Genomic DNA, 13,114 nt, shown 5'->3' with positions numbered 1-13,114 from the left:
GCCCAAAGTCCGCCAGGGGAATGTATCCGACTTCTCCATGTTGGCGTTGTGGAGGAAATCATCGGCACCAGCAGTGCCGATTTAAGCAATATAGTTGCAACGGCTGACTGAGAGTGGAGCATCTCCAGCGGAAGTGTCCACAGATGAGCAAGCGGGCTGTGACACACCACATGGAGGATGAGAGTCAGACTAGCGCGGCTCCGGATATGCAATCCGAGATGCCAAAGGAGGAAGTGTATGGACTGTACGCCTTCATAACCAAGAGAAAACCAATTTTGATTAATGTGAAGTTTAACGGGCTACCGGTATCGATGGAACTAGACATGGGGGCAAGTCAATCGATCATGAACGAGAGGGCATTTAATAAACTGTGGGATACCAAGACTGTGAGGCCCAGGCTGAGCCCTGTTAACGCCAAGCTGCGCCCGTACACCAAAGAACTGATTAATTTGTGCACTGGCAATCACCTTTATGTGTCATATAACAGTGCAGTTCACGAGTTACCGCTATGGATTATTCCAGGCAATGGCCCAATACTGCTAGGCAGGAACTGGTTGGAGAAAACCAGATGCGACTGGAACAACAAAGGCATTGTCATTAGAGGAAGATACATGTGCCCAAATATTGAACAAGTTCCCCTTGCTGTTCGAGCCGGGTATCGACAACTTCACGGGAGCCACGGTGCAGATCCACGTGGACTCAGATGCAAGACCCGTCCATCATAAAGCTCGGGCAGTGCCGTATATGAGGGTGAAGGTCGAAATTGCACTGGAAAGACGCCAGTGTAAAGGGATCATATCACCGGTCGAATTTAATGAATGGGACAGGCCCATTGTTCCTGTGCTGAAAAGTGATGGCACAGTCAGAAGCTGTGGAGCCGACGAGGGTACGATCAACAGGGTTTTGAAACAAGATCAGTACCCGTTACCGAAGGCTGATGACTTGTTTGCAACGCTAGCCAGAGGGAAGTCGTTCACAAAACTGGACTTGACGTCGGCCTATATGACACAGGAGTTGGTCGAGATGTCGAAGAGACTTACGTGCATTAACACGCACAAAGGACTGTTTATTTACCACTGGTGCCCTTTCAGAATTCGCTCGGCTGTAGCAATATTCCAGAGGAATATGGAAAGTCTACTGAAGTCTATTCCCAGAACCGTCGTGTTCCAAGATGTCATCCTGATCATTGTTCGTGACTCCAAGGAACATCTGAACAACCTGAAAGAGGTTCTACTGCGTTTGGATAGAGGGGACTCAGACTGAAATGCTCGAAGTGAGTCTTCATGGCACCAGAGGCGAATTCCACGGGAAGCAAATCGCCGCCGATGGCATCAGACCTACTGACGTGAAAACCAAGGCCATCAAGAATGCATCCAAGCCACAGAATGTGATGGAGCTGCGTTCGTTCCTGGGTCTACTCAATTACTTTGGTAACTTCCTACCTAATTTGAGCACCTTACTAGAACCACTGTACGTGCTATTGAGAAAAGGCGACAACTAGGTGTGGGGCGCATCGCAAGACAGAGCTTTCGAGAAAGCCACCAATCCGCTTTGCTCGAACAAGCTGCTGGTACATTATAACCCATGTAAACGTTTAGTTTTGGCCTGTGATGCATTGTCATATGGAATTGGTTGCGTACTGCAACAAGCCAATGAGTCGGGGAAATTTCAACCTGTGGCGTATGCATCCAAAGTTTGTCTAAAGCAGAAAGAACCTACAGCATGGTAGAAAAAGAAGCTTTAGCGTGTGTGTACAGTGTTAAAAAGATGCATCAGTACCTGTTCGGTCTGAGGTTCGAATTAGAGACTGATCACAAGCCGCTCAGCAAAGGTATCAATACCAACGCTTCATCCCACATCTAAAAAGGTGGGCGCTGACATTATCTGCCTATGATTATGTCATTCGCCACAGACCTGGCACAGAGAATTGTGCCGATGCTTTGAGCCGGTTGCCGTTGCCCACACCGGAGGTGGAAACGCCACAACCGGCGGATCTAATGTTAATCATGGATGCTTTTGAGAGTGAAGGAACCCCTGTCACGACTCAACAAGTTAATACCTGGACCAACCAGGACCAGATTTTATCAGTGGCAAAGGGGTGCATCCACAAAGGGGATTGGTCTGCCATACCTAAGCAAATGTGCGAGGAAGCCAAACCGTACATTCGTCGCAAGGACGAACTGTCTATTCAAGCAGATTGCATATTGTGGGGCAATTGCGCTGTAATGCCCAAGAAAGGGAGAGAGAAGTTCATGCGTGAGTTACACAGTATACATCCTGTTATAGTGATGATGAAGGCCATCGCCAGGTCCCATGTAAGGTGGCCAGGAATTGATTCTGAGCTGGAAGCATGCGTGCATCATTGCAACACTTGCAAGCAGCTCAACAAAGCACTAGCGGAATCGCTGCTGAGTCTGTGGTCCTGGCCATCCAAACCTTGGTCCAGGATCCATGTAAATTTTGCAGGTCCCTTCCTGGGCAAGATGTTTTTAGTGGTGGTGGACGCTTATTCGAAGTGGATAGAATGCATAATCACGTCATCCAGCACGTCCACGGCAACCATAGAGAATCTCAATGTCATGTTCGCGACACATGGTCTGCCTGACATAGTGGTGAGCGACAATGGGTCGTGCTTCACCAGTCAGGAGTTTGTGAAACTTAATGGCATAAAACATGTAAGGTTAGCACTGTTATAACCTGCGTCCAACGGGCAAGCTGAACGTGCAGTACAAATTATCAAGCAAAGCATGAGGCGAGTAACCCAAGGATCACTGCAAAGCCACTTGTCCTGCATACTGCTGAGTTACAGGACAAGATCCCACACACTCACAGGGATCTCACCTGCTGAACTCATGATGAAAAGAGGTCTTAAGACTAAGCTATCTCTGGAATACAGAAGACAAAGTCAGCAAGCGTACCACGATCACGCAACTGTGTCACGCGAGATTTCTGTTAATGATCCTGTATATGTGTTGAACTATGGTCAGGGTCCCAAATGGATCGCTGGTATGGTCATGGCCAAGGGGGGCAACAGAGTATTTGTTATTAAGCTCAAGAATGGGCAAACTTGCAGGAAACACATGGATCAGACAAAGCTGAGGCATACAGACGAGCCAGAACAGTCGGACGAAGAAACCATCGACGACCAACCAACCTACCAGCAGCCTTCAGAGGACTCAAGGGTCATCAGTGAACCCGGAATTTCCATCACGGACCCGTTCAATAAAAATGGACTTGCAATTCCTGACATGGCCACTGCCACCCGCAACAAGTCAGTCATCCAGCCATCAGCCACAACAGACCCCGCACACTCGCCCAAGGCTGGAATTGAACTGAGACGGTCAATGCGGGAGCGGAAAGCACCGGACCGTCTCAACCTATGAAAGACTGTGATAAGATCTGAGAGGAGGGTATTGTCATGTATGTACATTGTTTGTAGCCACCAGATGGCATCATTGTTGGAGGCCACTGAGCAGCACACACATGGTGCTGCTTAGGTATAAAAGGCCAGCCATTTTGAGAGTCAGACACTACAGGCCAAAATAAAGCAGAGCCAAGGTTGTACCTTGTTTAATTAAATAGTACTCAGTTTGAACCTTTATTGCATACATAACACTAGCATAATGCAAATCACAAAAAAAGAGAGATGAAATGCAATCCACAAAAGAAGCAATATAATGAGACAATGCCTCACATTCAGCTTTGGCCTGCCAAAATATGGTGGATAGTCAGAAGAGCAATCAACAGAGGTTCCACTGAATTAAAAAAAGGCCTTCCTTCTTTCAGTCGGCTGTCTGCCAAGTAACTGCAGCGTGTGCACTTTTGTGCTGGCTGCTGAGTTGTTTGCTACAGTTCCATTCAATGCACAATTACATTGGATGGTATTAGAGGATAGCCATCAGTGAATTACAAAACAGTAATCCAGTTATGGTCATTATGCTTCTGAACTACTTTTTCCGAAGCTCCAGTGTGTTTTCAAGATTTTTCAACTGAATAAATAACTAGTTCCGAAAAGAATTGATGGTTATAAAAACAGGTACAGACTGAAATGATAATTCACGTCCTGTGGAATGAGAAATGTTGTCTGAGGAGGATAGCAGGCCTGGATTGAACAATCAATGCCATTAGGAAAGGAGAGGGAAAATATTCTGGAAGTTTCGTCAATAACTTTCAGAGATCAGTGACTACTTATTGGAATATTTTTACAGGAGATTAAGTGATTCAGTGGATGGAACAGAGTCCATGAGAGAAATAGGCTTCATCACATAGGTATAATATATACATATACAATATATAGAGTATCAAATTATTGATCTATTTTCTTCTTCTTTGGTTGTATTCAAATCACTGTTTTTCTTTTCAAATGAGTTCTTAGTTCTTTTTATATCTTCATTCATCACCAATCACATTATACAATAACTTTCTCCCTAGATTTGTTTTTAGTATTAATACAGATTTCAAGAGTGACCAAATTGAAATTTCCAACAGAATTGACAAAAATGATTCAAGCAACTGTGGTGAAGGGATCAAATCTCATCAGGTGCGTTAGGAGTAAGAAGGGAAGCTAAAATAAAGTTGTAGAATAAGTTACTGGAGAAAATAATTGAAGTAGACAGTATAAATGGGTTCAAGAGTCAACTAGATCAGTCTCTGGAAAGAGAATGGATTTAGGGTTATGATGAGAGGCAGGTAGGTGGGATTAAAATCAATGAAAAGGGTAAGGGCTTGTTTGTTTAATAACCTTTTCCTATCCTTAAAGTTTTATTTAAATAACGTGAAACATCAAACATGCAACTATCATAGGTTTTCACTGACACATTGGCCACAATTTTGCTACCTGTGGCGAGTTAGGCGGCTGGAATTGGTGGGGAACACGCTCCTCTCTACAGTCTGCCCTCTCAAAAAAATCTTCCATAGATTGGGCTTACCCTGCGAGGTTCCTGGCCAATTAACAGGGAGCGGGTCTGATGACATTCAATGACGTGTCATCAGCCGGTTTCCTTAAAGGACCATAGCCACATTAATTTTGACAGTTGTTCTGTCACTGTTCTGCAGCAGTGAGGTGCTGCAAATACTGACAAGCACTGCACAGTGTGCACTGCTGCACCAAGGCTCTCCCATCACTCCCTCCAGATGCTTATGGAGGGAGTCACAGCACACAGGGAGGTCCTCTTCCCTTCTAATGGGCAGCAGAGACTTCCCCAGAACACCAACGCAGCCTGGGTGCACATTGCACAGAAGTGCACAAGCAGGGATGTCGTCAGGAAGAGCGAGCTGCAGTAACGCAAACCTTTCAATGATCTCAGTAGGTCACGAAACATTACTGCAAAGTCACACTCAATTTCATCCTGCTGTGCCACTCATCACATCCCCAGAACTCTGCCTTCCCTACCCTACACATCCTTACTCACATATCCCTCTCTCTCAACAGTATCACATCCCCATCTCATTAGCCACCCCTCACACTCACCCTCATCCTTGTCCACTCATACCAACTAACAGCGCACAATGAAGTACTTAAGCCAATGTTCATGTAAAGTTTATGTTGATGTGTTGTCAAACATTGAAATCTTTATTTTCAACACTTTGCGTTCTTGGACAGATTTGTGTGCACCTTTGGAAGTGGCTTAGTGAGTTGTAGTGAATGGTGAGACATAATAGTACCCTGCACAATGGTGATGTGTGAAAGGAATGGTTTGGGCATTACAGGGATGATTTATGGATCTGATTTGGGGTTGTGTCAACTTGGCACATCATGTGGCAGCCAGCGTGTACAGCATCAAGTGAAGTAAATGTGGCCATGGTGAGGCCATGCCTAGTGTCCCGGGCAGCAATGTGGTTGGGTGTGGATGCCCTGTGTCCTGTGCAGCATCAGATGATTGCGGAGAAGGTTGGTGTTGTTATTGGTGATGCTGGTGTGTTTACTAATGTTGGTGTTGGGGCTGATCGTGGTGGGGCTGATCGTGGTGGGATTCTGAGGATCAAGGTGAGATTTTTTCCAAGGACACCGATGCTACTGGAATTGATGGCACGTGAGGTTGAGATGACAGAAGTGAGATGAATACGTGGCTTGAGCAGTGGTGCAGCAGGGAGGGATTCAAATTCCTGGGGCATTGGAACCGGTTCAGGGGGAGGTGGGACCAGTACAAACCGGACGGTCTGCACCTGGGCAGGACCGGAACCAATTTTCTAGGGGAAGTGTTTGCTCGTGCTGTCGGGGAGGAGTTAAACTAATATGGCAGGGGGATGGGAACCAATGCAGGGAGACAGAGGGAAACAAAAAGGAGACAAAAGCAAAAGACAGAAAGGAGATGAGGAAAAATGGAGGGCAGAGAAACCCAAGGCAAAGAACAAAAAGGGCCACTGTACAGCAAAATTCTAAAAGGACAAAGGGTGTTAAAAAAACAAGCCTGAAGGCTTTGTGTCTTAATGCAAGGAGTATCCGTAATAAGGTGGATGAATTAACTGTGCAAATAGATGTTAACAAATATGTGATTGGGATTACAGAGACGTGGCTCCAGGATGATCAGGGCTGGGAACTCAACATCCAGGGATATTCAACATTTAGGAAGGATAGAATAAAAGGTAAAGGAGGTGTGGTAGCATTGATGGTTAAGGAGGAGATTAATGCAATAGTTCGGAAGGACATTAGCTTGGATGATGTGGAATCTATATGGGTAGAGCTGCAGAACACCAAAGGGCAAAAAAACGTTAGTGGGAGTTGTGTACAGACCTCCAAACAGTAGTAGTGATGTTGGGGAGGGCATCAAACAGGAAATTAGGGGTGCATGCAATAAAGGTGCAGCAGTTATAATGGGTGACTTTAATATGCACATAGATTGGGCTAACCAAACTGGAAGCAATACGGTGGAGGAGGATTTCCTAGAGTGCATAAGGGATGGTTTTCTAGACCAATATGTCGAGGAACCAACTAGGGGGGAGGCTATCTTAGACTGGGTGTTGTGTAATGAGAGAGGATTAATTAGCAATCTCGTTGTGCGAGGCCCCTTGGGGAAGAGTGACCATAATATGGTGGAATTCTGCATTAGGATGGAGAATGAAACAGTTAATTCAGAGACCATGGTCCAGAACTTAAAGAAGGCTAACTTTGAAGGTATGAGGCGTGAATTGGCTAGGATAGATTGGCGAATGATACTTAAGGGGTTGACTGTGGATGGGCAATGGCAGACATTTAGAGACCGCATGGATGAACTACAACAATTGTACATTCCTGTCTGGCGTAAAAATAAAAAAGGGAAGGTGGCTCAACCGTGGCTATCAAGGGAAATCAGGGATAGTATTAAAGCCAAGGAAGTGGCATACAAATTGGCCAGAAATAGCAGCGAACCCAGGGACTGGGAGAAATTTAGAACTCAGCAGAGGAGGACAAAGGGTTTGATTAGGGCGGGGAAAATGGAGTATGAGAAGAAGCTTGCAGGGAACATTAAGACGGATTGCAAAAGTTTCTATAGATATGTAAAGAGAAAAAGATTAGTAAAGACAAACGTAGGTCCCCTGCAGTCAGAATCAGGGGAAGTCATAACGGGTAACAAAGAAATGGCAGACCAATTGAACAAGTACTTTGGTTCGGTATTCACTAAGGAGGACACAAACAACCTTCCGGATATAAAAGGGGTCAGAGGGTCTAGTAAGGAGGAGGAACTGAGGGAAATCCTTATTAGTCGGGAAATTGTGTTGGGGAAATTGATGGGATGGAAGGCCGATAAATCCCCAGAGCCTGATGGACTGCATCCCAGAGTACTTAAGGAGGTGGCCTTGGAAATAGCGGATGCATTGACAGTCATTTTCCAACATTCCATTGACTCTGTCCTATCGAGTGGAGGGTAGCCAATGTAACCCCACTTTTTAAAAAAGGAGAGAGAGAAAAAACAGGGAATTATAGACCGGTCAGCCTGACATCGGTAGTGGGTAAAATGATGGAATCAATTATTAAGGATGTCATAGCAGCGCATTTGGAAAGAGGTAACATGATAGGTCCAAGTCAGCATGGATTTGTGAAAGGGAAATCATGCTTGACAAATCTTCTGGAATTTTTTTGAGGATGTTTCCAGTAGAGTGGACAAGAGAGAACCAGTTGATGTGGTATATTTGGACTTTCAGAAGGCTTTCGACAAGGTCCCACACAAGAGATTAATGTGCAAAGTTAAAGCACATGGGATTGGGGGTAGTGTGCTGACATGGATTGAGAACTGGTTGTCAGACAGGAAGCAAAGAGTAGGAGTAAATGGGGACTTTTCAGAATGGCAGGCAGTGACTAGTGGGGTACCGCAAGGTTCTGTGCTGGGGCCCCAGCTGTTTACACTGTACATTAATGATTTAGACGAGGGAATTAAATGTAGTATCTCCAAATTTGCGGATGACACTAAGTTGGGTGGCAGTGTGAGCTGCGAGGAGGATGCTATGAGGCTGCAGAGCGACTTGGATAGGTTAGGTGAGTGGGCAAATGCATGGCAGATGAAGTATAATGTGGATAAATGTGAGGTTATCCACTTTGGTGGTAAAAACAGAGAGACAGACTATTATCTAAATGGTGACAGATTAGGAAAAGGGGAGGTGCAACGAGACCTGGGTGTCATGGTACATCAGTCATTGAAGGTTGGCATGCAGGTACAGCAGGCGGTTAAGAAAGCAAATGGCATGTTGGCCTTCATAGCGAGGGGATTTGAGTACAGGGGCAGGGAGGTGTTGCTATAGTTGTACAGGGCCTTGGTGAGGCCACACCTGGAGTATTGTGTACAGTTTTGGTCTCCTGACCTGAGAAAGGACATTCTTGCTATTGAGGGAGTACAGCGAAGGTTCACCAGACTGATTCCCGGGATGGCGGGACTGACCTATTAAGAAAGACTGGATCAACTGGGCTTGTATTCACTGGAGTTCAGAAGAATGAGAGGGGACCTCATAGAAACATTTAAAATTCTGATGGGTTTAGATAGGTTAGATGCAGGAAGAATGTTCCCAATGTTGGGGAAGTCCAGAACCAGGGGACACAGTCTAAGGATAAGGGGTAAGCCATTTAGGACCGAGATGAGGAGAAACTTCTTCACCCAGAGAGTGGTGAACCTGTGAAAGTTGTTCAGGCCAATTCATTAAATATATTCAAAAAGGAGTTAGATGAAGTCCTTACTACTAGGGGGATCAAGGGGTATGGTGAGAAAGCAGGAATGGGATACTGAAGTTGCATGTTCAGCCATGAACTCATTGAATGGCGGTGCAGGCTAGAAGGGCCGAATGGCCTACTCCTGCACCTATTTTCTATGTTTCTATGTTTCTATCTGTCAATGGTGAGAAAGGTTGCTCCAAGGAGGCGACAGTTGATAGAGAGTTCACTGCAAACACTACCAAACTGCATACAGCTCAAAAGTGTCTTCCAAATTCTGACGGCTTCAGCTTCTGAGATTGGAAAGTGAACAGCTGTGGAACAGTAGCTTTTATACCACGTCTGCGGCTGTCAACTAGTCAAAGCAATGGAGTTATTGAGAATCCGGCACACTTACCTGGCGTGTTCCCCGAGGGATGGCAATCTCATTAAAAACTTGATAAAATGGCAAGTGCCTTGGGTAAAATCCTTTTAAAATACCTGTTAAGCATCTTAATTGACTGGCCTGCCGCTTGCTGTCGGTTCTGCGATCCACAGGCAGACCCGACAGTTAAGAAACTGACACGGAGGCGGGTTCAGATGGACTTCCGACCCGCTGTCAATCAGGGCCATTTTGCCTCCAAACCCGCACTCACAGGGCTGGTAAGATTCCAGTCATTGGCCCCAAGTTTCCACATGATTTGCTCCTGATTTTTAGGAGCAACTGGTGTAGAACAGAGTATCTTAGAAATCGGAATTCTCGTCATTTAGTTTGCTCCAGTTCTAGTCAGTTGGAACAGTTTCACTTTGGAACAGAATTTCTTTTCAAAAGGGGGCATGTCCGGCCACTTACACTTGTTTTCAAAGTTTCGGCAGTGAAAACTTACTCCAAACTAACTTAGAATGGAGTAAGTGAAGATTTTTGTACGCTCGAAAAAACCTTGTCTACACTTTAGAAAATCAGGCGTAGGTTACAAATCAGACGTAGGGAATGGTGGGGGGGGGGGGGGGTGTTTAAAGGGAAGTTTACAAACATTAAACACTTCAGTTTTACAAATAAAGAGCCATCATCAATAATAAATGATAAATACATCAATAAATCAACCAATAAATCAATCAAAAAAAATTAATAAGAAATAATTTTTTTTTTTTAAATCAATAAATAAAACATTTTCTACTTACCGACTGCAGCACCGAGAGCCCTCCAACAGCGTGCTGGGATCCCCCCTCCCCCACAGTGTGTCTCTGTCAGTGTCTCTATCTCTGTCTGTCTGTGTGTGTCTCTCATTCTCTGTCTGTCAGTGTCTGTGTTTCTGACAGCGAGGGGAGGCGGAGGAGGGGGGTAGAGGGAGAGAGGGGGGGAGCAGAGGGAGGGAAGGGGGAGAAGGGGGAGGGATGGGGGGAGAAGGGGGAGGTGGGAGAGAGAAGTCGGGGGGAGAGAAGGGGGAGGTGGGAGAGAGAAGGGGGGGGGGAGAGAAGGGGGGGGAAGAGAAGGGAGAGGGGGAGAGAAGGGAGAGGGGGGGGAAGAGAATGGAGGGGGGGGGGAGAGAAGGGAGAGGGGGGAGAGAAGGGCGAGGGGGGAGAGAAGGGCGAGGGGGGAGAGAAGGGCGAGGGGGGAGAGAAGGGCGAGGGGGGAGAGAAGGGCGAGGGGGGGGAGAGAAGGGGAAGAGAAAGGAGAGGGGGAGGGAGAAGGGGAGAAAGGAGATGTGGGGGGAGAAAGGAGATGGGGGGAGAAAGGAGATGGGGGGGAGAAAGGAGATGGGGGGGGAGAAAGGAGATGGGGGGGGGGAGAAAGGAGATGGGGGGGAGAAAGGAGATGGGGGGGAGAAAGGAGATGGGGGGGGAGAAAGGAGATGGGGGGGGGAGAAAGGAGATGGGGGGGGGAGAAAGGAGATGGGGGGGGGAGAAAGGAGATGGGGGGGGAGAAAGGAGATGGGGGGGGAGAAAGGAGATGGGGGGGGAGAAAGGAGATGGGGGGGGGGAGAAAGGAGATGGGGGGGGAGAAAGGAGATGGGGGGGGGGGGGAGAAAGGAGATGGGGGGGGGAGAAAGGAGATGGGGGGGAGAAAGGAGATGGGGGGGGGGAGAAAGGAGATGGGGGGGGGAGAAAGGAGATGGGGGGGGAGAAAGGAGATGGGGGGGGAGAAAGGAGATGGGGGGGGGAGAAAGGAGATGGGGGGGGAGAAAGGAGATGGGGGGGGAGAAAGGAGATGGGGGGGGGGAGAAAGGAGATGGGGGGGGGAGAAAGGAGATGGGAGGGGGGGAAGGAGATGGGAGGGGGGAAGGAGATGGGAGGGGGGAAGGAGATGGGAGGGGGGAAGGAGATGGGAGGGGGGAAGGAGATGGGAGGGGGGAAGGAGATGGGAGGGGGGAAGGAGATGGGAGGGGGGAAGGAGATGGGAGGGGGGAAGGAGATGGGAGGGGGGAAGGAGATGGGAGGGGGGAAGGAGATGGGAGGGGGGAAGGAGATGGGGGGGGAAGGAGATGGGGGGGAAGGAGATGGGGGGGGAAGAAGATGGGGGGGGGGAAGGAGATGGGGGGGGGAAGGAGATGGGGGGGGGGAAGGAGATGGGGGGGGGGAAGGAGATGGGGGGGGGGAAGGAGATGGGGGGGGGGAAGGAGATGGGGGGGGGGAAGGAGATGGGGGGGGGGAAGGAGATGGGGGGGGGGGGAAGGAGATGGGGGGGGGGAAGGAGATGGGGGGGGGGAAGGAGATGGGGGGGGGGAAGGAGATGGGGGGGGGGAAGGAGATGGGGGGGGGGGAAGGAGATGGGGGAAAGAAGGGGGAGAGAGGCTGAACGGGCCGGACCCGAGACTTCGGGCAGGGCCCGTCCCCAGCACCAGATTTACAGGTAGGTGGCGGGGGGTTGGTGGGAGGGAGGTCGGTTCGGTTTGGGTCGGGGGGAGGGAGGGAGGTCAGGTCGGGGGGAGGGAGGTCAGGTCGGATCCAGTCGGGGGGGGGGGGGGAAACGTGAGTCGAGTCGGGTCGGGAGGAAGCAGGAGCTGGCCGTGGGAGGAGCCTTATTCACGCAGCCCCAGTGAGGCCATTCGGCCAGGGCTAGGGGCTGCGTGCTTAGGGCCCCTTCCACACAGTTTTGGGCGCCTGGAGCTACTGCACTTGCGCGCCCACTGTAGCGCGCATGTGCAGAGGTCCCGGCACTGTTTTCAGCGCAGGGACCTAGCTCCGCCCCCTACAGCTCGTGCTGCGCTGCGCCGAGGGCCAGAGGACCTGCAGGGAGGTGGAGAATCTGGAGGGTTTTTTTCGGCGCACTTTGTGGCGCGAAAAACAGGCGTCCAGGTCGGGACTGCGCCGTTCTAGGCGCGGCTCGAAACTTGGGCCCATTAAGTGGGACATGATTATTTAAAAACAAAAGCAGAATTCTATTAGTGACAGATGACCAGCATACTTACCAATCTGTGAAAAATATCCATGACTTTCACCTTGGAAAAGTTTGGAGTTTTAATTTCTGGTTTCTGTTGCGTTTTTGCTGTGAAGGAAGATCAACATTTAATGGTTTATGTGAATTTAACTTGCTTACAGAATGCTCAGTGGACTGAAATTGCTTCTTCTATTTGCAGACTTCCAAGGATATGACTGCAAGGGGTGATCATCAGGGAACTGGATGGTAGTGTCCTTCTGCCTCTGACACCCAGGTTCAACTCAGCCAACAGATGGGAATCCTCCTCTAATGGCTGGTTGTAAGGGTCCTATACAAAATGAGTTTATTCAGGTTCAATCTAGAATTCTCTCCCCCCAAAAGGCTGTGGATACTGGGCGAATTGAAATTTTCAAGACAGATTGCCAGATCTTTATCAGGTAAAAATATAAAGGGCTAGGGATTAAAAACAGGAAAATGGTGTTGAGGTGTGATCAGCCATGATCTAATTGAATGGCAGAACAGGCTTGAGGGGCAGAATGGCCTACTCCTGTTCCTATATTCCAATGCAGTTCTATGGACCCACTACATAAAATTACAACTAATTTCATATTTAATACTAAATTAACCATTGGAATGGA

General features: G+C 48.2%; 1 protein-coding gene across 3 annotated transcripts in view; it reads right to left on the bottom strand.

The window, feature by feature from the left end:
• rhpn1 (rhophilin, Rho GTPase binding protein 1) overlaps positions 1-13,114 on the bottom strand; it is a 133,436-nt gene that overhangs the window by 13,939 nt on the left and 106,383 nt on the right. For all 3 annotated transcript variants that reach the window (XM_070895165.1, XM_070895175.1, XM_070895186.1), the window contains one exon: positions 12,508-12,584. In XM_070895165.1, the coding sequence (XP_070751266.1) occupies positions 12,508-12,584 (77 nt within the window). The remainder of the gene's footprint in view (positions 1-12,507; positions 12,585-13,114) is intronic.

The sequence above is a fragment of the Pristiophorus japonicus genome, chromosome 1 (genome assembly GCF_044704955.1).
Source record: "Pristiophorus japonicus isolate sPriJap1 chromosome 1, sPriJap1.hap1, whole genome shotgun sequence".
In the NCBI taxonomy this organism is placed as follows: domain Eukaryota; kingdom Metazoa; phylum Chordata; class Chondrichthyes; family Pristiophoridae; genus Pristiophorus; species Pristiophorus japonicus.
Note: the sequence above shows the minus strand (reverse complement) of the source record. Positions and strands in the feature narration are given on the sequence as shown.